At 38.6% G+C, this 24,300-nt stretch overlaps 1 protein-coding gene across 1 annotated transcript in view; it reads right to left on the bottom strand.

Annotated features, from left to right (window-relative positions):
• Window positions 1–5,161: 5,161 nt before the first annotated feature.
• The window catches only part of LOC128641667 (high choriolytic enzyme 2-like), a 50,321-nt gene continuing 31,182 nt past the window's right edge, over window positions 5,162–24,300 (bottom strand). Inside the window, exons 8-12 of the mRNA XM_053694200.1 lie at window positions 21,076–21,203; window positions 20,225–20,431; window positions 17,932–18,041; window positions 8,341–8,566; window positions 5,162–5,274 (exon numbers count right to left, since the gene is read on the bottom strand). Of these exons, the coding sequence (XP_053550175.1) occupies window positions 5,270–5,274; window positions 8,341–8,566; window positions 17,932–18,041; window positions 20,225–20,431; window positions 21,076–21,203 (676 nt within the window). The 3' untranslated portion in view covers window positions 5,162–5,269. The remainder of the gene's footprint in view (window positions 5,275–8,340; window positions 8,567–17,931; window positions 18,042–20,224; window positions 20,432–21,075; window positions 21,204–24,300) is intronic.

Raw genomic sequence — 24,300 nt, 5'->3', positions numbered from 1 at the left:
TGCAAAAGAAGGGGGAGGGGGGAGTGTCTTATTTACCACTTGCAGTGGGCTTTCCAACTGCCTTTTCAACAGAGCTAAACTGAAAGCTTCTAAGTACGTTTTTAAATCATTTTATACTGGATTTTTATATCAGTATCTGTGCAACTTATTCTTTATAGTAGTTTCTATTACATGTCTATTACATGCAGTTATATGAAAATGAGTGTATACTGTCCCTTTAAAGGGACTTTATAACTAAAAAAATAAAATGCATGGAATGTGAGACCATAGGCCATGTACCATCACAGCTACTGATTTTGAGTCCAATATCTTTTTAGGGTTTAGCTGGTACAGCTAGTATGAGAGTAGGAAAATTTACTTTTATAGCACATCATGCTACTGTACAAGCATGTGTCACTGCTGACATCAACAGTAAGACAATATACAGGGCCAAGTGTTCCAACCCAGAAGGTCTTCATAAACAGAGGAAGCAGTCACAGCTCTATAGGGTGTTGGATGGGTGTGTAAAAGCACCCAATACTTAAAGGGACATTTTCCTTTCATGATTCAGATAGAGAATTAAATTTTTTTTAAAAACTTTCCAATTTACCTACCCCCTCTTGGTATCATTTGTTGAAGAAACAGCAATGTACAAGAGTAAGACAATAACATGAGGCATATATGTGCAGCCACCAATCAGCAGCTCCTAAACCTACCTAGGTATTATTATTATTATCGGTTATTTGTAGAGCACCAACAGATTCCGCAACGCTATAAACATAGGCTGAATACAAGGAAACATTTATAGGGATCAGACGGGTAGAGGGCCCTGCCAAGAGTCGCACTGTTGTAGTCAGCTCTAAAGAAGGTGATCTACAAACAGCATGGCTCTTACACTTACATGCTAAGGGGGTTCAAGGGGATAGCAATGGAGGAGATGAAATGGTATAAAGAAAAATTAGTGTAGGTTGTATGCATCCCTGAACAGTAGAGTCTTTAGGGAGTGCTTGGAGTTTTCAAAACTAGGGGAGTGTCTTGTGGAGCGAGGCAGAGAGTTTCATAAGATGGGAGGTAGTCTGGAAAAGTACTGTAAGCGGGAGTGTGAGGAGGTAACAAGAGAGGAGGAGAGGAGGAGGTCATGAGCAGAGCGAAGGGGACGGGAGGGAGAGTATCTGGAGACAAGGTCTGAGATATAAGGGGGAGCAGTGCAGTTGAGGGCTTTGTATGTCAGAGTGAGATTTTTTTGTTTAATCCTGGAGGCAAGAGGAAGCCAGTGAAGGGATTGGCAGAGAGGTGCAGCAGATGAAGAGTGACGTGTAAGGAAGATGAGCCTGGTAAAGGCATTCATTATGGATTATAAAGGAGCTAGGCGGCAGCTGGGGAGACCAGAGAGGACAGAGTTGTAGTAATCGAGACGGGAAAGGATGAGAGAGTGGATTAAAATCCTAGTTGTGTCTTGTGTAAGGAAGTGTCTAATTTTAGAGATGTTTTTAAAGAGGAAGCGGCAGGATTTAGTCAAGGACTAAATGTGAGGAGTGAAAGAAAGATCTGAATCAAGTGTGACCCCAAGACATCGGGCATGCGGGGTAGGGGTAATGATGGAGTTGTCAACAGTTATAGAGAGATTGGGGGTGGAGATTGTGAAAGAAGGAGGGAATATAAGTAGCTGAGTTTTGGAGAGATTTAGCTTGAGGTAGTAAGAGGACATCTAGGATGAGATGTGAGAAAGATAGTTAGTGACACGGGTTAGCAAGGAAGGAGATAGGTCTGGTGCAGAGAAGTAGATTTGGGTGTCGTCTGCATACAAATGATATTGGAACCCATGGGACTTTATTAGGGAACCTAATGATGACGTGTAGATTGAGAAAAGAAGGCGACCGAGGACAGAGCCTTGCAGTACCCCAACAGAAAGTGGTGATGGGGCAGAGGAGGCCCGAGAGAAGGCTACGCTAAAGGTACGGTTTGACAGGTAGGAAGAGAACCACGGTAGAGCTGTGTCACAAATGCCGAAGGATTGGAGGGTTTGGAGCAAAAGAGGGTGGTCAACAGTATCAAAAGCTGCGGACAGATCAAGGAGGATAAGTAGAGAGAAGTGGCATTTTGATTTTGCTGTAAGTAGGTCATTGGTAACCTTAACGATTGCTGTCTCTGTGGAGTGATGGGGACAAAATCCAAATTGCAGTAGATCGAGGAGGGAGTTTAATGTAAGGAAATGGGATAGGCGTGCATATACTCGCTTTTTGAGGAGCTTTGAGGCAAGAGGGAGTAGGGAAATAGGGCGGTAGTTGGATGGGGAGGTTGGATCAAGAGAAGGTTTTTTGAGGATAGGTGTGACCAGTACATGTTTCAGAGATGAGGGAAATATACCGGTGCTGAGGGAGAGGTTGAAAATGTGTGTGAGTATAGGGGTAAGGGTAGAAGTGAGGGAGGGGAGCAGCTATGAGGGAATAGGATCAAGAGGACAGGTAGTGAGGTGAGAGTTCAGTATAAGTGCCGAAACCTCTTCCTCATTAACAGGGGAGAAAGAGCTAAATTTATGGCTATGTCAGTTGTGGTTGATTGCGAGCATTTGAGGGGGTGAGAGAATGGAAGTATGTTGAGAGCTGATTTCATTTATAATGGAATCGATTTTGTTATTGAAGTGGCTGGCAAAGTCTTGAGCTGACATAGAAGTTGCATTAGGGGGTGGGGGTGGGCGGAGAAGAGTATTGAAAGTGAAGAACAGATGTTTTGGGTTTGAAGAAAGATTAGAGATAAGAGTTGAGAAGTAATGTTTGAAGAAAGATTAGAGATAAGAGTTGAGAAGTAATGTTGCTTATAGAGATTAAGGGCAGATTGGAATTCAAAATTAACTTGTAATGAAGGAAATCAGCTAAACTCCGAGATTTTCTCCAGTGCCGCTTAGCAGTACGGGAACATCTGCTTGGGTACCGTGTCAGAGGAGTATGCCAGGGCTGAAGATAAGTGTGTGATTTCTGAGCAATGGTAAGAGGGGCCAGATTGTCAAGGACCGATGTAAGGGTGGAATTATAGTGGCAGATAGATTGGTCAGGGCAGGAGAAGGAGGAGATGGATGAAAGGAGAGGTTTGGGGGAATTAGCAAGCTGTTGCTGATCTAATGACATAATGCTTCTGTTAAGTTTGGTGTGAAGAAGAAGGAGGGAGAGTTGTAGGGAGGTATGAGATGTTGCAAGTGAGGAGATGGTGGTCAGAAAGAGGAAAAGGTATGTGTTTCAACAACAAATACTAAGAGAACAAAACAAATTAGATAATCAATCAATCATGAAAAAAAAAAAAAAAAGTTTCATATCCCTTTTACTAGGCACTTATATTTGGCAAAGGGGGTAGGTAAAAATTGCCCTCACTACCACTGTCTGTTTGCACCTAGTCAAGTCTAGAACTATTAAGCCACACCTCCAAGACATCTAGCCACGCCCCAAGACTGTACCAGCTTGCTGTCCCTACACAGAGCTCTGAAGTGTGTTTGCCTCTCCTCAGGATAAGACTGATTTATTTCCTAGTTTCCTGGTCCCTGCAGTCCCCCCCCCACACACACACACACCAACCCATACACATACAGCTCTATTTGTTAACAGGGACAACTTCACCAGCAATAAAAAAATAAGAAGTTTTATTCAGATGAGGAACAATTATATTTAAAAAAAACTCAACTCATAATGAATTTAAAAAAACAAACTAGCAAGCAATGTTTTAGTTACAACAAAGAAAAAAATGACTAACTCATGTTCACTTAAATAAACTTTCCTTAATTTTATACAGACATTCCTATTACAACCAAAATGCAAAATATTAGCCATATTCTGTAGATTACCTAAGTAAAGCAAATATATATACTGTAGATAAAGGGATATTCAAAGCGAAAAACCAGCGAGTTATACAAAGCACCAAATAAAATTCAAAGGAATCCTTTATTAATAACAATAGATAACAAACGTAAAATACAGCAGTAAGCAAGCTGGATAACACGTTTCAGCCGTCAGGCCTTATTCATAGACATAGGGCTATTCCAATGCAAAAAAATAAAAATAATGAATGCTCTAATTTATTAGAGCTTATTTATTATTGAGCTAATGGTTGATTGCAATCTTTTGTTTGAAAATTATCAGCAGATTATATGAACACTAAAGTAAAAATTAAACTTTCATGATTCAGAAAGAGCGTGCAATATAAAACTACTTTCCAAATCACTTCCATTATCTTAATATGAACATTTTATATGCATTTTGTGATTGGCTGATAGATAGATGTCACATGACACAAGGGGAAGGAAAATTGTGCTGACTTTGAAATTTCTCAGAAAAAAAATCTACTTCTTAGGTGAAATTCAAACTTAGTGTTATTGCATTGTCTTTCTGTTATGCATTTATTGATTATGCAAATCTACTGTGTTTTCTCATCCTTTAGAGGCTGACAATTTTTTGTTGTTTATTGCAAAACGTTTCATTATTGTTTAAATTCCCTATACCTGACATGTGCCAGTCCTGTTTTTCTGATCATAATCCAAACTCTTGATACTTAAATGGACAGTTTACAACACCTTGTAATTACAATACATTTCTGTTGTGTTGCTACAGAATAAAATTTCAGCCAAGTCTTAATATTTTTAAAACTAGATATGAAACCCAAAAATTTTCTTTTGTGATTCTGACAGAGCAATTTCCAGCTATGCATATATGCCCATTCTGATTGGCCTAACAACAATTTTCAGCTCCAAATCAGTAATGCATTGCAGGACCTAGCTGCCTTTAACTGTGTGCTTAACTTCTTTGTGAGGATTAAGTACATAGGTAAAGAAAATCAACAGTATAAGAATAAAATGCTCTAATACTTCTTATGAGTCATACATTAATTTTTACATTTATTATCACCCAACTCTACCCAAGTCTATAAATGTATACAACACAACAAATACAAGTGTCCAGTTTCTGCTTCACAATTTAAAACAATGCTTACCGTGGACCTGAGAACTTGAAATAATTTTGTAATTTCCTTCTACCAGTAAAGTTATTAATTTTATATATTTTTTATAGCTTTATTTTTTATTAAATTATTCTTTAATATAAAAACATATTTAACACTTTTCATTTAAACAGCCGGCAAACACAGTGCTGTTTTTTATCTAGTATACTCAATGACATTGCACATTTCTAGAACTTCATCACATGATTCCAGCTATGGTCATCTTCTGAAATCTCACAATCTGGTTAGCCGACGCCCCCGAGGAGCAAGGAAAATCCTGGCGTATGATATTTCAGAACATGCCATCAATTTAAACTGCAAGAGAAAAGAAAAATATGTCAATATACATATTAAAACAGGAGATAATGTAACAGGCGATTTATAAAACAATGTTTACAAAAAGAAGATGCTTACGTGCCTATATTTTTGTTTACAACGGCATGTAGTGTGTAACTTTCTATCTACTCTTTAGGCCCAGTTGTTGATGCCATAGTATTGTTACTTATTATAAAGAAATAAAGGAACACTAAAATCATAATTAAAGGGACACTCAAATCAAATTCACTACCATTAAAATGTGCACAATCTTTTTATTTTCACACTTTGAGGCACCAACTCCTGCTGAGCATGTGCAAGAGTTCACATTATATAGGTATATGCATTTTGGGATTGGCCGATGGCTGTCACATGATACAGGGGGGAGGAAAATGGCAGTAACTGAAATGTTCAGAAGAAAATCTACTGTTCATTTGAAATTCAGATTAAGTTGTATTGTCTTTTAAATATATATTTGTTGATTAAGTAATTCTAATGCATTTAATGCATTTAAAGGGAGAGTAAACATATTGTAATTGCAAGAAATTTATATTGTTCTGCTAAAGAATAACGTATCAGCCAAGTCTTAAAGAACCAGTCAACACAGTAGATTTGCATAATGAACAAATGCAAGATAACAAGACAATGCAATAGCACTTAGTCTGAACTTCAATTGAGTAGTAGATTTTTTTTTCTGACAAATTTAAAGTTATGTCTTTTAACACTCCCCCTGTACCAGGTGACAGCCATCAGCCAATCACAAATGCATACACGTACCATGTGACAGCAATCAGCCATTCACAAATGCATACACACTTATTCTTGCACATGCTCAGTAGAAGCTGGTGACTCAAAACGTTTAAATATAAACAGACTGTGCACATTTTGTTAATGGAAGTAAATTGGAAAGTTGTTTAAAATTGCTGCTTTATCTGAATAATGAAAGTTTCATTTTTATTGAGTGTCCCTTTAAGAATTTTGAAACACATCCTTTTTTGCAGCAATTATGTTTCCAAAGCCAAACCCCACCCACCATTTGCCTTATTTGGAGTAATTATTCTGGGCTTTAGTCTGCAGTAAACAAGGCTAACTACTGTCATAATGTTATTATAAAATTAATTTATTGCAGTTGTTATCCGTTTAAAGCCTATTAAGGACAGATATGTAGCAGATCTAGCCTTGAACAAGATTTCAAGATCTGAGAATTAGAAATTGCTCAATTTTCAGAGCTAAATTACACAATAATGGGGCAAAATAAATAAGATAAATATATTGCACAGTTAGTTGCATTATACATAATTAAAGATTTTATATAAAAAGCTCAAGGTATTTGCTGTCCCTTTAAGCTAAAGAAAATTCTCCAAAATAAAATTAGATTTCTATATATTATTTATATATATTATAATCACATAAACAATTGCAGTAAAAAGATTTAAATTTTTTTTAAAAACCCTTAAGACTTGTACTTACAATGCGTTTACTGTCCCTTTAAAGGACCACTGTATAATTACCAAGTACATAATAAAAAGACAATGCAATAACACTTACTCTGCATTTTTAATAAGCAGTAGATGTTTTTTCTGACAAATTTATTTTTTCTCCCATTTTCCGGCCATCTGTATCATGTGACAGACATCAGCCAATCACAGACTAGAATACGCATACCATGTGAGCTTGTGCACATGCTCAGTAGGAGCTTGTTCCCCAGAAAGTGTGAATATAAAAAAACTGTGCAAAATTTGATAATGGAAGTAAATTGTAAAATGTCTTAAAACTGCTGCTCTTGCTGAATCATAAAAGTTTATTTGGACTTGAGTGTCCCTTTTAGTGGTATAATGTACTGTGCCCCCCTGGTCAATCGCACCATTAGTAACTGGCCACCCATATAAAAAAGTTTGGACACCCCTTCTAAGGATGGCATCAGACATGAGTGAGTGTCATTATTGATTTTAATAACCAATATCATTATTAATGAAAAATATACACAGGTTTCATTATCATTTGTATGCCAATGACTCCCAACTCTACCTCTCTGCACCAGACCTATCTCCTTCCTTGCTAATCCGTGTCACTAACTGTCTTTCTCGCATCTCTTCCTGGATGTCCTCTCACTACCTTTAGCTAAATCTCTCCAAAATTGAGCTCCTTATTGTCCCTCTTTCTAACATCTCCACCCCCATCTCTATATAACTGTCGACAACTCCATCATTACCCCTACCCCGATGCCCGATGTCTTGGGGTCACATTTGACTCAAATCTTACTTTCACTCCTCACATTCAGTCCTTGGCTAAATCCTGCCGCTTCCACCTTAAAAAACATCTCTAAAATTAGACATTTGCTTTCACAAGACACAACTAAGATTTGTATCCACTCTCTCATCCTCTCCCGCCTCGACTACTGCAACTCCATCCTCTCTGGTCTCCTTAGCTGCCGCCTAGCTCCTCTACAATCCATAATAAATGCCTCTGCCAGGCTCATCTTCCTTACACGTCGCTCTTCATCTGCTGCACCTCTCTGCCAATCCCTTCACTGGCTTCCTCTTGCCTCCAGGATTAAACACACAATTCTCACTCTGACATACAATGCGGCTGCCCCCCCCCTAAATCTTAGACCTTGTCTCCAGATACTCTCCCTCCCGTCCCCTTTGCTCTGCTCATGACCTCCTACTCTCCTCCTCTCGTTACCTCCTCACATTCCCGTTTACAGGACTTCTCCAGACTGGCTCCCATCTTGTGGAACTCTCTGCCTCGCTCCACAAGACTCTCCATTAGTTTTAAAAGCTTCAAGCGCTCCCTAAAAACTCTTCTGTTCAGGGATGCCTACAAACTACACTCACCTTCCCTAATCCCAGTTCCTCTCCTCCATTACTATCCGCAATGAACCCCCTTAGCATGTAAGCCTATGAGCCCAACAGATCACCTTCATAAGAGCTGACTACAACAGTGCGACTCTCTGCAGGGCCCTCTACCCATTTGATCCCTATAAATGTCACCTTGTATACCGCCTATGTTTATAGCGCTGCTGTTGGCGATCTACAAATAACAATAATAATATATAATCATTACCTGTCTTGTACTCCAGACGGAATCCTCTGCTTTGAACGCTCCAATCAGTGACAAAGACAATCAGAACAGAAACATCATTGGACATAAATGTCGGAGGGACGGAATTACCACAAATGTTAGGAACTAAGACATAATTAGTTAGTTTTGACCCATCGATAACCTTCACATAGTCGTAAAGACAGTTTGCAGTAGCTTCAGTATCCACATCTGTGAAAGTAATTGAAATCTGGAAACACAACAGGGAAGAGAACCTTGACTTTCATGTGGTCAGATAGCATGTTCTGGAAATTCATCCATGCAGGGGTTAAACACATATTTATATATAAGCAATATGGTAATGATAAAATAGTATAGTGTTACTTTCAATTTAAATGTTAACAACTTTTACTTACAGGGCCATAATAAGCAAACACTCAGGTGCTGTATTTTGTTAGAGAATGTTATTTTGAGTATTGGACCTGCACTACAGTCTGTTTAACTCTTACAAAGGGACTAAACACATGGTCGAAGTACCGCTCGGGACCCGCAGAGCACTGCTGGTCCTAAACAGAAACCACAACTGATCCAATCAGCAGCGCTAATCACACGACTCAGCTGTCGCATAAGGCTATCATAAGGTACAAGTAATATGAGTAGACTCGATGGGCCTTTTTTGTTTTTTATCTCCCGTCAAATTCTGTTTCTATCGGCATCATGAAAGTTCATTTTTGGGTTTACTTTTAATGTCCTTTTAATTACTAGTAGTAAACAAAACTATGGCCTAGATTACGAGTTTTGCGGTAGCTGAAAAAGCAGCGTTAACAGGTGCCAACCCTGCTTTTTTCCTACCACTGGTATTACGAGGCTTGCAGGTTTAGGGTCACCGCACACTTTTTTGGCCTTACCACAAAACGACTTACGTAAACTTCATAAAGTCTTTTTTCTATGGGACTTTTATAGCGCTGGTATTACGAGTCTGTCCTGGGAGGCCAAAAAGTGAGCGGTAGACCCTATCCTGTCAAGATTCCTAACGCATTTGAAAGTCAGTAGTTAAGAGTCTTATGTACAACGCGGTAGCATAAAACTCATAACTAAAGTGCTAAAAAGTACACCTAACACCCATAAACTACCTATTAACCCCTAAACCGAGGCCCTCCCGCATCGCAAACACTAAAATAAATTTTTTAACCCCTAATCTGCCGCTCCGGACACAGCCGACACCTACATTATAATTATTAACCCCTAATCTGCCGCTCCGGACACCGCCGCCACCTACATTATAATTATTAACCCCTAATCTGCCACCCCCTATGTCGCCGCAACCTACCTACACTTATTAACCCCTAATCTGCCGCCCCCGACATCGCCGCCACTATTATAAACATATTAACCCCTAAACCGCCGCACTCCCGCCTCGCAAACATTAGTTTATTATGATTAACCCCTAATCTGCTGTCTCTTACATTGCCGCCACCTACCTACATTTATTAACCCCTAATCTGCTGCCCCCAATGTCGCCGCCACTATATTAAAGTTATTAACCACTAAACCTAAGTCTAACCCTAACACTACCCTAACAAATATAATTTAAATAAATCTAACTAAATATTCCTATCATTAACTAAATAATTCCTATTTAAAACTAAATACTTACCTGTAAAATAAACCATAAGCTAGCTACAATATAACTAATAGATACATTGTAGCTAGCTTAGGGTTTATTTTTATTTTACAGGCAAGTTTGTATTTATTTTAACTAGGTACAATAGTTATTAAATAGCTATTAACTATTTAATAACTACCTAGCTAAAATAAATACAAAAGTACCTGTAAAATAAAACCTAACCTAAGTTACACTAACACCTAACACTACACTACAATTAAATAAATGAACTAAATTAAATACTATTAAATAAATCAAATTAAATTATCTAAAGTACAAAAAACAAACACTAAATTACAGAAAATAAAAAACAAATTACAGATATTTAAACTAATTACACCTAATCTAATGGCCCTATTAAAATAAATAAAGCCCCCCCAAAATAAAAAAAAACCCTAGCTTAAACTACCAATAGCCCTTAAAAGGGCCTTTTGCGGGGCATTGCCCCAAAGTAATCAGCTCTTTTACCTGTAAAAAAATACAAACAACCCCCCCAACAGTAAAACCCACCACCCACACAACCAACCCCCCAAATAAAATACAAACTAAAAAAACCTAAGGTCCCCATTGCCCTGAAAAGGGCAGTTAGCTCTATTGCAGCCAAAACCCTAACCTAAACCCCCCCCCCCACCCAATACACCCTTAAAAAAACCTAACACTAACCCCCTAAAGATCGACTTACCGGGAGACGTCTTCATCCAAGCCGGGCGAAGTGGTCCTCCAGACGGGCAGAAGTCTTCATCCAAGCCGGGCGAAGTGGTCCTCCAGACGGGAAGAAGTCTTCATCCAAGCCGGGCAGAAGTGGCCCTCCAGACGGGCAGAAGTCTTCATCCAAGCCGGGCAGAAGTGGTCCTCCAGATGGGCAGAAGTCTTCATCCAGATGGCATCTTCTATATTCATCCATCCGGCGCGGAGCGGCTCGATCGTCAAGACATCCGACGCAGAGCATCCTCTTCTTCCGACAGACTAACAAAGAATGATGGTACCTTTAAGTGACGTCATCCAAGATGGCGTCCCTTAGATTCTGATTGGCTGATAGAATTCTATCAGACAATCGGAATTAAGGATTGAAGTTCAATCCTATTGGCTGATCCAATCAGCCAATAGGATTGAGCTTGCATTCTATTGGCTGATTGGAACAGTCAATAGAATGCAAGCTCAATCCTATTAGCTTATTGGATCAGCCAATAGTATTGGACTTCAATCCTATTGGCTGATTGCATCAACCAATAGGATTTTTTCTACCTTAATTCCAATTGGCTGATTCTATCAGCCAATCGGAATCTAAGGGACGCCATCTTGGATGACGTCACTTAAAGGTACCTTCATTCGTCGTTAGTCCGTCAGAAGAAGAGGATGCTCCGCGTCGGATGTCTTGAAAATGGAGCCGCTCCGCGCTGGATGGATGAAGATAGAAGATGCCGTCTGGATGAAGACTTCTGCCCGTCTGGAGTATCACTTCTGTCCGGCTTGGATGAAGACTTCTGCCCGTCTGGAGGACCACTTCTGCCCAGCTTGGATGAAGACTTCTGCCTGTCTGGAGGACCACTTTGTCCATCTTGGATGAAGACTTCTGCCCGTCTGGAGGACCACTTCGCCCGGCTTGGATGAAGACGTCTCCCGGTAAGTCAATCTTCAGGGGTTAGTGTTAGGTTTTTTTAAGGGTGTATTGGGTGGGGGGTTAGGTTAGGGTTTGGGCTGCAAAAGAGCTAACTGCCCTTTTAAGGGCAATGCCCATCCACATGCCCTTTTCAGGGCAATGGGGAGCTTAGGTTTTTTTAGTTAGTATTTTATTTGGGGGATTGGTTGTGTGGGTGGTGGGTTTTACTGTTGGGGGGGATTGTTTGTATTTTTTTTTACAGGTAAAAGAGCTGATTACTTTGGGGCAATGCCCAGCAAAAGGCCCTTTTAAGGGCTATTGGTAGTTTAGTTTAGGCTAGGGTTTTTTTTTATTTTGGGGGGGCTTTTTTATTTTAATAGGGCTATTAGATTAGGTGTAATTAGTTTAAATATCTGTAATTTGTTTTTTATTTTCTGTAATTTAGGTTTGTTTTTTTTGTACTTTAGATAATTTAATTTGATTTATTTAATAGTATTTAATTTAGTTCATTTATTTAATTGTAGTGTAGTGTTAGGTGTTAGTGTAAATTAGGTTAGGTTTTATTTTACAGGTACTTTTGTATTTATTTTAGCTAGGTAATTATTAAATAGTTAATAACTATTTAATAACTATTCTACCTAGTTAAAATAAATACAAACTTGCCTGTAAAATAAAAATAAACCTTAAGCTAGATACAATGTAACTATTAGTTATATTGTAGCTATCTTAGGGTTTATTTTATAGGCAAGTATTTAGTTTTAAATAGGAATTATTTAGTTAATGATAGGAATATTTAGTTAGATTTATTTAAATTATATTTTTTAGGGGGTGTTAGGGTTAGACTTAGGTTTAGTGGTTAATAACTTTAATATAGTGGCAGCGATGTTGGGGGCGGCAAATTAGGGGTTAATAAATGTAGGTAGGTGGCGGCGATGTTAGGGACGGCAGATTAGGGGTTAATAATATTAAACTAGTGTTTGTGATGCGGGAGTGCAGCGGTTTAGGGGTTAATATGTTTATTATAGTGGCGGCAATGTCCAGAGCGGCAGATTAGGGGTTAATAAGTGTAGATAGGTTGCTGCGACATTGGGGGCGGCAGATTAGGGGTTAATAAATATAATGTAGGTGTCGGCGATGTTGGGGGCAGCAGATTAGGGGTTAATAAGTATAATGTAAGTGGCGGCAGTTTCCGGAACGGCAGATTAGGGGCTAATAAGTATAATGTAGGTGTCGGCGATGTCAGGGGCGGCAGATTAGGGGTTAATAAGTGTAAGATTAGGGGTGTTTAGACTCGGGTTCATGTTAGGGTGTTAGGTGTAAACATAAATTTTATTTCCCCATAGGAATCAATGGGGCTGCGTTACTGAGTTTTATGCTGCTTTTTGGCAGGTGTTAGACTTTTTTTCAGCCGGCTCTACCCGTTGATTCCTTTGGGGAAATCGTGCAGGAGCACGTTACACCAGCTCACCACTGACTTAAGCAGCCCTGGTATTGGAGTGAGATTTGGAGCAAAATTTTGCTCTACACTCACTTTTTGTCTTTTAACGCCGGGTTTGTAAAAATTTGTAATACCAGCTCTGTAGGAAAGTGAGCGGTGAGAGAAAACTGCTCATTAGCACCGCACTCCTGTTACCGCAAAACTTGTAAACTAGGCATATGTAATTTATTTTATTATTTATTTTGCCTCTTTCGCCTGTAATTTAACTCTGAAAATTGAGAGGATCCTGCAAAATCTAGGGCCTAGATTTAGAGTTCGGCGGTAGCCGTGAAAACCAGCATTAGAGGCTCCTAACGCTGGTTTTGGCCGCCCGCTGGTATTTGGAGTCAGTGATTAAAGGGTCTAACGCTCACTTTTCAGCCGCGACTTTTCCATACCGCAGATCCCCTTACGTCAATTGCGTATCCTATCTTTTCAATGGGATCTTTCTAACGCCGGTATTTAGAGTCGTTTCTGAAGTGAGCGTTAGAGCTCTAACGACAAAACTCCAGCCGCCTGAAAATAGCAGGAGTTAAGAGCTTTCTGGGCTAACGCTGGTTCATAAAGCTCTTAACTACTGTACCCTAAAGTACACTAAAACCCATAAACTACCTATGTACCCCTAAACCGAGCTCCCCCCACATCGCCGCCACTCTATTAAAATTTTTTAACCCCTAATCTGCCGACCGCCACCTACGTTATACTTATGTACCCCTAATCTGCTGCCCCTAACCCCGCCGACCCCTGTATTACATTTATTAACCCCTAACCTGCCCCCCACAACGTCGCCGCCAGCTACTTAAAATAATTAACCCCGAATCTTCCGACCGCAAAGCGCCGCCACCTACGTTATCCCTATGTACCCCTAATCTGCTGCCCCTAACACCGCCGACCCCTATATTATATTTATTAACCCCTAATCTGCGCCCCTCAACGTCGCCGACACCTGCCTACACTTATTAACCCCTAATCTGCCGAGCGGACCGCACCGCTACTATAATAAAGTTATTAACCCCTAACCCGCCTCACTAACCCTATCATAAATAGTATTAACCCCTAATCTGCCCTCCCTAACATCGCCGACACCTAACTTCAATTATTAACCCCTAATCTGCCGACCGGAGCTCATCGCTACTATAATAAATGGATTAACCCCTAAAGCTAAGTCTAACCCTAACACTAACACCCCCCTAACTTAAATATAATTTACATCTAACGAAATTAATTAACTCTTATTAAATAAATTATTCCTATTTAAAGCTAAATACTTACCTGTAAAATAAATCCTAATATAGCTACAATATAAATTATAATTATATTATAGCTATTTTAGGATTAATATTTATTTTACAGGCAACTTGGTAATTATTTTAACCAGGTACAATATCTATTAAATAGTTAATAACTATTTAATAGTCACCTAGTTAAAATAATAACAAATTTACCTGTAAAATAAATCCTAACCTAAGATATAATTAAACCTAACACTACCCTATCAATAAATTAATTAAATAAACTACCTACAATTAACCTAACACTACACTATCAATAAATAAATTAAATACAATTGCTACAAATAACTACAATTACATAAACTAACTAAAGTACAAAAAATAAAAAAGAACTAAGTTACAAAAAATAAAAAAATATTTACAAACATAAGAAAATTATTACAACAATTTTAAACTAATTACACCTACTCTAAGCCCCCTAATAAAATAACAAAGCCCCCCAAAATAATAAATGCCCTACCCTATTCTAAATTAAAAAAGTTAAAAGCTCTTTTACCTTACCAGCCCTGAACAGGGCCCTTTGCGGGGCATGCCCCAAGAATTTCAGCTCTTTTGCCTGTAAAAAAAACACATACAATACCCCCCCCCAACATTACAACCCACCACCCACATACCCCTAATCTAACCCAAACCCCCCTTAAATAAACCTAACACTAAGCCCCTGAAGATCTTCCTACCTTGTCTTCACCATCCAGGTATCACCGATCCGTCCTGGCTCCAACATCTTCATCCAACCCAAGCGGGGGTTGGCGATCCATCATCCGGTGGCTGAAGAGGTCCAGAAGAGGCTCCAAAGTCTTCCTCCTATCCGGCAAGAAGAGGACATCCGGACCGGCAAACATCTTCTCCAAGCGGCATCTTCGATCTTCTTCCATCCGGTGGGTCCATCTTGAAGCAGGCGACGCGGATCCATCCTCTTCTTCCGTTGTCTCCCGACGAATGACGGTTCCTTTAAGGGACGTCATCCAAGATGGCGTCCCTTGAATTCCGATTGGCTGATAGGATTCTATCAGCCAATCGGAATTAAGGTAAGAATATTCTGATTGGCTGATGGAATCAGCCAATCAGAATCAAGTTCAATCCGATTGGCTGATCCGATCAGCCAATCAGATTGAGCTCGCATTCTATTGGCTGATCGGAACAGCCAATAGAATGCGAGCTCAATCTGATTGGCTGATTGGATCAGCCAATCGGATTGAACTTGATTCTGATTGGCTGATTCCATCAGCCAATCAGAATATTCCTACCTTAATTCCGATTGGCTGATAGAATCCTATCAGCCAATCAGAATTCAAGGGACACCATCTTGGATGACGTCCCTTAAAGGAACCGTCATTCGTCGGGAGACAACGGAAGAAGAGGATGGATCCGCGTCGCCTGCTTCAAGATGGACCCGCTCCGCACCGGATGGAAGAAGATCGAGGATGCCGCTTGGAGAAGATGTTTGCCGGTCCGGATGTCCTCTTCTTGCCGGATAGGAGGAAGACTTTGGAGCCTCTTCTGGACCTCTTCAGCCACCGGATGATGGATCGCCAACCCCCGCTTGGGTTGGATGAAGATGTTGGAGCCAGGACGGATCGGTGATACCTGGATGGTGAAGACAAGGTAGGAAGATCTTCAGGGGCTTAGTGTTAGGTTTATTTAAGGGGGGTTTGGGTTAGATTAGGGGTATGTGGGTGGTGGGTTGTAATGTTGGGGGGGGGGTATTGTATGTGTTTTTTTTACAGGCAAAAGAGCTGAAATTCTTGGGGCATGCCCCGCAAAGGGCCCTGTTCAGGGCTGGTAAGGTAAAAGAGCTTTTAACTTTTTTAATTTAGAATAGGGTAGGGCATTTATTATTTTGGGGGGCTTTGTTATTTTATTAGGGGGCTTAGAGTAGGTGTAATTAGTTTAAAATTGTTGTAATAATTTTCTTATGTTTGTACATATTTTTTTATTTTTTGTAACTTAGTTCTTTTTTATTTTTTGTACTTTAGTTAGTTTATGTAATTGTAGTTATTTGTAGCAATTGTATTTAATTTATTTATTGATAGTGTAGTGTTAGGTTAATTGTAGGTAGTTTATTTAATTAATTTATTGATAGGGTAGTGTTAGGTTTAATTATATCTTAGGTTAGGATTTATTTTACAGGTAAATTTGTTATTATTTTAAGTAGGTAACTATTAAATAGCTATTGTACCTGGTTAAAATAATTACCAAGTTGCCTGTAAAATAAATATTAATCCTAAAATAGCTACAATATAATTATAATTTATATTGTAGCTATATTAGGATGTATTTTACAGGTAAGTATTTAGCTTTAAATAGGAATAATTAATTTAATAAGAGTTAATTTATTTCGTTAGATGTAAATTATATTTAAGTTAGGGGGTGTTAGTGTTAGGGTTAGACTTAGCTTTAGGGGTTAATCCATTTATTATAGTAGCGGTGAGCTCCGGTCGTCAGATTAGGGGTTAATAATTGAAGTTAGGTGTCGGCGATGTTAGGGAGGGCAGATTAGGGGTTAATACTATTTATGATAGGGTTAGTGAGGCGGATTAGGGGTTAATAACTTTATTATAGTAGCGCTCAGGTCCGCTCGGCAGATTAGGGGTTAATAAGTGTAGGCAGGTGTCGGCGACGTTGTGGGGGGCAGATTAGGGGTTAATAAATATAATCTAGGGGTCGGCGGTGTTAGGGGCAGCAGATTAGGGGTACATAGGGATAACCTAGGTTGCGGCGGTTTACGGAGCGGCAGATTAGGGGTTAAAAAAAATATGCAGGGGTCAGCGATAGCGGGAGCGGCAGATTAGGGGTTAATAAGTGTAAGGTTAGGGGTGTTTAGACTCGGGGTACATGTTAGGGTGTTAGGTGCAGACGTAGGAAGTGTTTCCCCATAGGAAACAATGGGGCTGCGTTAGGAGCTGAACGCTGCTTTTTTGCAGGTGTTAGGTTTTTTTTCAGCTCAAACAGCCCCATTGTTTCCTATGGGAGAATCGTGCACGAGCACGTTTTTGAGGCTGGCCGCGTCCGTAAGCAACTCTGGTATCGAGAGTTGCATTTGCGGTAAAAATGCTCTACGCTCCTTTTTTGGAGCCTAACGCAGCATTTGTTTGAACTCTCGATACCAGAGTTAAATTTATGGTGCGGCCAGAAAAAAGCCCGCGGAGCGTTAACAGCCCTTCTACCGCCAAACTCCAAATCTAGGCCTAGGATAGCAACACTAAAATGTGCTACAATGATAGCTTGATCAGTGCTGATCATCTGTATCTCTCTCTAACTAGCATTAGAAAAGGAGATAAGGTGAGCAATAATATAGATTAGGCTAAAAATACAGTTGTAAATGATTTTAAATAATTAATTTTGTATGCAGAGCTTTTGTGATGCTTAATTGCTTCATTGTTAATATATGTTATGCAGAAAATAAATACATTTTGAGTATATTTTGTAAAAAAAAATTATATATATAATATAAATAAATGTGTATGTATATATACAGTATATATATATATATTTATAAAATATATAGAAATATATATACACACACACACACACACACACATATATATCCTTCCACGACACATATCAGATCTGTACTTGCCTGTGACTTGCTGGTGATATTCCATATGCAGTAGGCATTATTGGGGTAATTAGCTGGGTAGTTTGGAGATGTGATAACGCCTGATGGGGCTCTGAGATTTGCTCCACAATCTACAAAGACCATAAAAAAATGTGCGAATTATGGGCCAGATTATTTCTGCGCGTAAGCGATAAGGGGTTTGTGCTTGTCAAGTTTATTGCTGGTATTACAAGTTGAAAGTAATCACAAACTATTTACGCTAAATGATAACCGCGTCCCCAGAGCTCTGGTTAACTGTTTCACAAAACAAAAAAGTTGCACAAAACACATGAAAAAAAATACATTACAAAGTACACTTACACTCAAAATAACACCATCTAATAAAAATTATTTTAAAAATATTGCACAAAGTTATAAGGGCTCAAAGATATCTCAGGTGTATGCCTGAGGAAACAGCCTTAGAGGGGCTGAGAAACGCGTTGCTTTGTTTTAATAAAATGTTGCTTTTATAATACACTTGCTGTTGTCTTGGGACTTTTTCATATTGTGTGGCTGGTGAGTGGAATCCATCAACGCCTGAGCACAATTTACTGGGCGACTGAGAGGTTCCAGCTGTAGCCATTACTGCACTTGGAGGTGCGCTTCTCATTGTAAGTGTGACCAATAAGTGTGATTTTTGCATGTATATACTGTACTAGGCTATGGTAGTTGTGTTTCATCCCTCACAGGAACGGATGCCTTGTTAGTTGTATATTTGATCGAGCGCTTCCTTTGCCGGCACACAGTGAGCTGGACCACTGCCAATCGATCCAGTCTGCTTCATCTGCACCATTGGGTGCTTTATCCTTGTGAGTACCCTCCTATATCACATTGAATGTTCATCTTTATAGACGTTACTAGGCCATATTGGCGCCTCTGTGTCCTCCTTTTTAGATCAATCATCACCAGGGACCGACCATCCTTTTGACAGAGTGCCACCTCCTGTTGGATGTTAAGGACTTTTTATATGTTATGTTTTTTGTTGCGCCATATCCAGATATGATGTGTTGATTATACTATTAATTATCTTGATTATCTTTACTATAGGACTTGTAGTTAGGAAGCGCCCCCTATGGGAATATCTTTGTAGCTTATATTTCCTTTATTATAATATTCATATTTAATAAAGTGTTTTATTATATATTTACTGTAAATATTTCACATTCCGATGTTCTGCACTTAGCAGAATATGTATTTCTATATAGATATTCCTATATATATCTATACCTATATATATATATAGATTGTACCAAAATACCATCTTATATAACTAGAAATATTTATTTATGAATAAATAGAACAAATTATTGTATGTGAAGAACACTGGAATGTGAAATATTTATATTTTCATGTCGGGTTAGCGCCCATGAGAATTTGCGATCGGATTTGTGCGCGAGTTGGATGTTTTTTTCCACAGTTTTTTGCTCCATTGACTTCTTTGGAGGAAATCGTGAACGCGTACGCGATATTCTAAATTCGGCATTTTGCACTTGTCGGGTTAGTGCTAAACAGTTTACTTTCAACTTATAATGCAAGCCTAATCCGAAGAGCACAAGAAGCCAAACTTCTATCCTACAGTAAGTAATTGGAGCATAAATATTTATTCTTTCTTTTAATTGGCTCCTCATCTGCAGTGGTACAGGAGAACAACTTCCAACATTAGACTAAGGAATTTGTTTAATGTTCTTACAAAATAGAGTATTTTAATTTTTCCTGAGAACTGTGTTGCCATAACAGGCGTGTTCATGAATTCACCTTGCATATTTAAAAAAACATATGATATTCCTTTAAAAGAACAGTAAACACACCTTGCCATATACATTCATTATTTATTTTGTCTCATTTTCGTGTAATTTATCTCTGAAAATTCTCAAGGCTAATGCACCCTTCTTACTTCTGAAGGCTAAACCTGTTACATACATTTCCCTAATTGGCTTCAACAGATAAGAACTGCAAAACAATGTACTTTATACCAACATTATGACAGGGGCTAGCCATGTCAACTGCAATAAGGCAAGTGGTAGGTGTAGTTTGGCTACTGAAAAAAACATTTGCTGTAAACAAGAATTAATTTGTTTTAGAAATGTTGGCTGATATGTTATTCTATAGCAACACAACAGACATGTCTTAATAGGTGTAAAATTATGATTTCACTAACGTGATTCCACACTGTATCCTTATTTTAGCTTTCCCAGGTTTCCACACTTCTTACAAACTTTATCACTCTTTTCTTCACTAGTGTTAACATTAATTCCCTGTGCTTTTCTCAACTCACCATTGTAGATCTTCATAGCAGCTGTAGTTGTGCTAGCGATACTTGTAGTAGTAGTAGTTCTTGTTGTAGTTTTGGTTGTCGTAGGAGTTGTGGTAGTTGTGGTTCTTGTTGTGGTTCTGGTTGTGGTGGGAGTAGTCCTTGCTGTAGATCTGGTTGTGGTGGAAGTAGTGGTCATTGTGGCTGAGATAGATTTCTTTAAATAATCATCTGTTAGGTACAAAAATAAAAGATTTAGGGCCAGATTATAAGTGGCTTGCTAACAGTTCCGCGCAAGTGAAAAGGGGTTTATCACGGATGTTTGCGCACAACAGGTGTAGCACTCATTTTACAAGTTGAACGTAAAAGCTTGAGTGCAATCGCAATTTACGCTAGAATGATTACCGTGTCCACAGAGCTCTGGTTAACTGTTTAGCAAAAACAAATAAGTGTCACAAAGCACATCAAAAATACATTCAAACGTACAGTTACTCATATAATAACATATTCTGCTATGTGAAGAACATTGAAATGTGAAATATTCATATTTTCATGTGGGGTTGGCACACTTGAGAATATGCGATTGGGTTTGTGTAGGATGTTTTTTTCCCTACTTTTTATGCACCATGGACGCCTATGGGGGAAAACTTTAACGCGATTGCGATATTCTAACTTTGGCTTTTTTTGTGCATCTGGTAAGTGCGCAAGTCCTGCAACATCAAGAATGGCTGATTTTTAGGTATTTTTTAGGGTAATAATAAGAATTGCTGGCTTCAGTCTTCAGTTGTCGCTAATGCTGGGGGGGGGTAGTCTGTTGGTGCTGGGTGTGTGTGGGAGTCCCTTGGACGGAACGTTTTAACCAGCATAGTACTTACTACACTGATAGAGGAGGTTAAGTTTCTTGATATCCATTTCACTGAACATATCTTCTTGTCCAAAAGCAACAGTATCGTCTGGGGTAGCAACTAATGTAGGTGAAATTCCATTAGCGGAGAAAGCAGTTCTGTGAAAGACATAAAAACAGTATTTATATAAGGGTAAGGGATACTTACACATTGTACTATAGAGGCAAGTTTGATATACTAAAGGGACATTAATCTGTAGTTATAAATCCACTAGAATGTGCACCACTATAGTAGAATTGTAAATAAATGCACAAAATGTTCTTATGACTTAAAAAATGAGACTGCTGCGTTTAAATAAATACATTTTAACAGCATCTACTGATAGGAAACAGTTTCTTGCTGTAGCTGGCTTAGTCAGCCTGCCCAAGTAAGTAGTGTGATTGACTTTACCTGATACACTAGCATGTATCCCCAACAATCTCCCCGGCCATATATTCTCTAAAAGGGACATTATACACTAGATTTTTCTTTGCATAAATGTTTTGTAGATGATTCATTTATATAGCCCATACAGTTTTGTTTTGTTTTTAATTTTTTATAGTTTTGCTTATTTTTAAATAACATTGCTCTGATTTTCAGACTCCTAACCAATCCTCAAAGTTTTAGGAGAATACCGACGTATACCTACTCCAGCTTGCTTCTGTTTGTGTAAAGGGTATTTTTATATGCAGAGGAAGGGGGGAGTGTCTGATATTTCCTACTTGCAGTGGGGTGTTCCAGTAACCTTTTAAACAGAGCTAAACTGGGAGCTTATAAGTAAGTTTTTAAACGATTTAATACTGGATTTTTAAATCAGTATCTGTGCATATTATTCTTTATAGTAAGTGTCTATTACATGCAATTATATGAAAATTGGTGTATACTGTCCCTTTAAGGTGGATTAGTTACAAATCATTGTTTTCAATATCAGTGGAGATAACAGGTAATTTAGATGTGGATAGCATTGTGGGACAGGAATTGACTATGGGGCCTATTTATCAAGCCGTCAACTGTGCTGCATTCACCGGCACCAATACGCTCGCCTGACATCGCCTAACATCGCTGCCGCGGACCTGAATACGCTCTCCATATTTAACAAAAAAGCTGTCAAAAAGCCGCGCACAAAGTACGGGGCAATGAGCAGCGGACTGTTGTTAACTAACAGTCATCGATCTCACTGCTCTTCGGCTTTTTCCCAGCTTTATTTGTATACTGTCACTAAACACCGCCACTATACTAAACTGTTTAACCCCTATACCGCCGCTCCCGGACCCCCCCGCAACCAAATAAACTTATTAACCCCTAAACCGCCGCTCCAAGAGCCCACCGCCACTCTAATATACTTATTAACCCCTATTCCTCGGCTCCCAGAGCCCATCGCCACCTACATTATACTTATTAACCCCTAATCTGCCGCCCCCTACAGCGCCGCCTCTTACATAAAATTTTTAACCCCTATCCTGCCACTCCCGGAGCCCACCGCAACTAAATAAATGTATTAACCCCTAAACCGCCAGCCCCCACATCGCCATAAACTAAATTAACCTATTAACCCCTAAACCTAACAACTCGCTAACTTTATATTAAATATTAACTCATCCCTATCTTATAATAAATTTAAACTTACCTTTAGATTTAAATTAAACTATATTAAACTACTAATTAACCTATTCTAACTTTTATACTAAAATTACATAAAACTATATTAAACTATTAATTAACCTACCCTAACTTTTATACTAAAATTACAGAAAACTATATTAAACTATTAATTAATCTACCCTAACTTTTATAATAAAATTACATTAAACTATATTAAACTATTAATCAATCTACCCTATTATAATAAAATTACATGAAACTATAATTTAACCTACCCTATTATAATAAAAATACATTAAACTATATTAAATTAATGATTAATCCAACCTATCTTTTAAACTAAAATTACATTAAACTATATTAAAATAAAAATTAATCTAACCTAACTTTTATACTAAAATTACATAAAACTACAAATTAAATAAAATATATTATATATTTAAACACCTAACCCTACTCAAATAATTTAAATCTACACTACAAAATTACAAAGTTACAAAAAACTAACTAAGTTACAAAAAATAACAAATGCTAAGTTACACAAAAAAAATAAACACTAAGTTACAAAAAATAAAAAAGATATTATCAAAGCTTTAAACTAATTACACCTAATCTAAGGGCCCTATGAAAATAAAAAAGCACCCCAAAAATAAAAAAAAACCCTAGCCTACAATAAACTACAAATAGCCCTTAAAAGGGCCTTTTGCAGGGCATTGCCCAAAAGTAATCAGCTCTTTTACCTGTAAAAAAAATACAAATACCCCCCCTACAGTAAAACCCACCACCCACACAACCAACCCCCCAAATAAAATACTAAAAAAACCTAAGCTCACCATTGCCCTGAAAAGGAAATTTGGATGGGCATTACCCTTAAAAGGGTATTTAGCTCTTTTGCAGCCCAAAAACCCTAATCTAAAAATAAAACCCACCCAATAAACCCTTAAAAATTCCTAACACTAACCCCTGAAAATTGACTTACAGTTTTGAAGATCCGACATGCATCCTCCAAGAAGCCGGGAGAAGTCTTCATCGAAGCTGCAAGAAGTCTTCATCCATCTGGCGCGGAGTGGGTCCATCTTCAAGACATCCGACGCCGAGCATCCTCTTCTTCCGACGGACTAACGATGAATGAAGGTTCCTTTAAATGAGGTCATCCAAGATGGCGTCCCTTAGATTCCGATTGGCTGATAGAATTCTATCAGCCAATCGGAATTAAGGTAGAAAAAATCCTATTGGCTGTTGCAATCAGCCAATAGGATTGAGCTCGCATTCTATTGGTTATTCCAATCAGCCAATAGAATGCAAGCTCAATCCTATTGGCTGATTGGATCAGCCAATAGGATTGAAGTTCAATCCTATTGGCTGATTGCAACAGCCAATAGGATTTTTTAAACCTTAATTCCAATTGGCTGATAGAATTCTATCAGCCAATCGGAATCTAAGGGACGCCATCTTGGATGACGTCATTTAAAGGAACCTTCATTCGTCCTTAGTCCGTCGGAAGAAGAGGATACTCCGCGTCGGATGTCTTGAATATGGACCTGCTCCGTGCCGGATGGATGAAGATATGAGATGCCGTCTGGGTGAAGACTTCTGCGGGCTTGGATGAAGACT

The sequence above is a fragment of the Bombina bombina genome, chromosome 11 (genome assembly GCF_027579735.1).
Source record: "Bombina bombina isolate aBomBom1 chromosome 11, aBomBom1.pri, whole genome shotgun sequence".
NCBI lineage: Eukaryota > Metazoa > Chordata > Amphibia > Anura > Bombinatoridae > Bombina > Bombina bombina.
The sequence above is the reverse complement of the archived record's forward strand: the minus strand, read 5'-3'. Positions and strand labels throughout refer to the sequence as shown.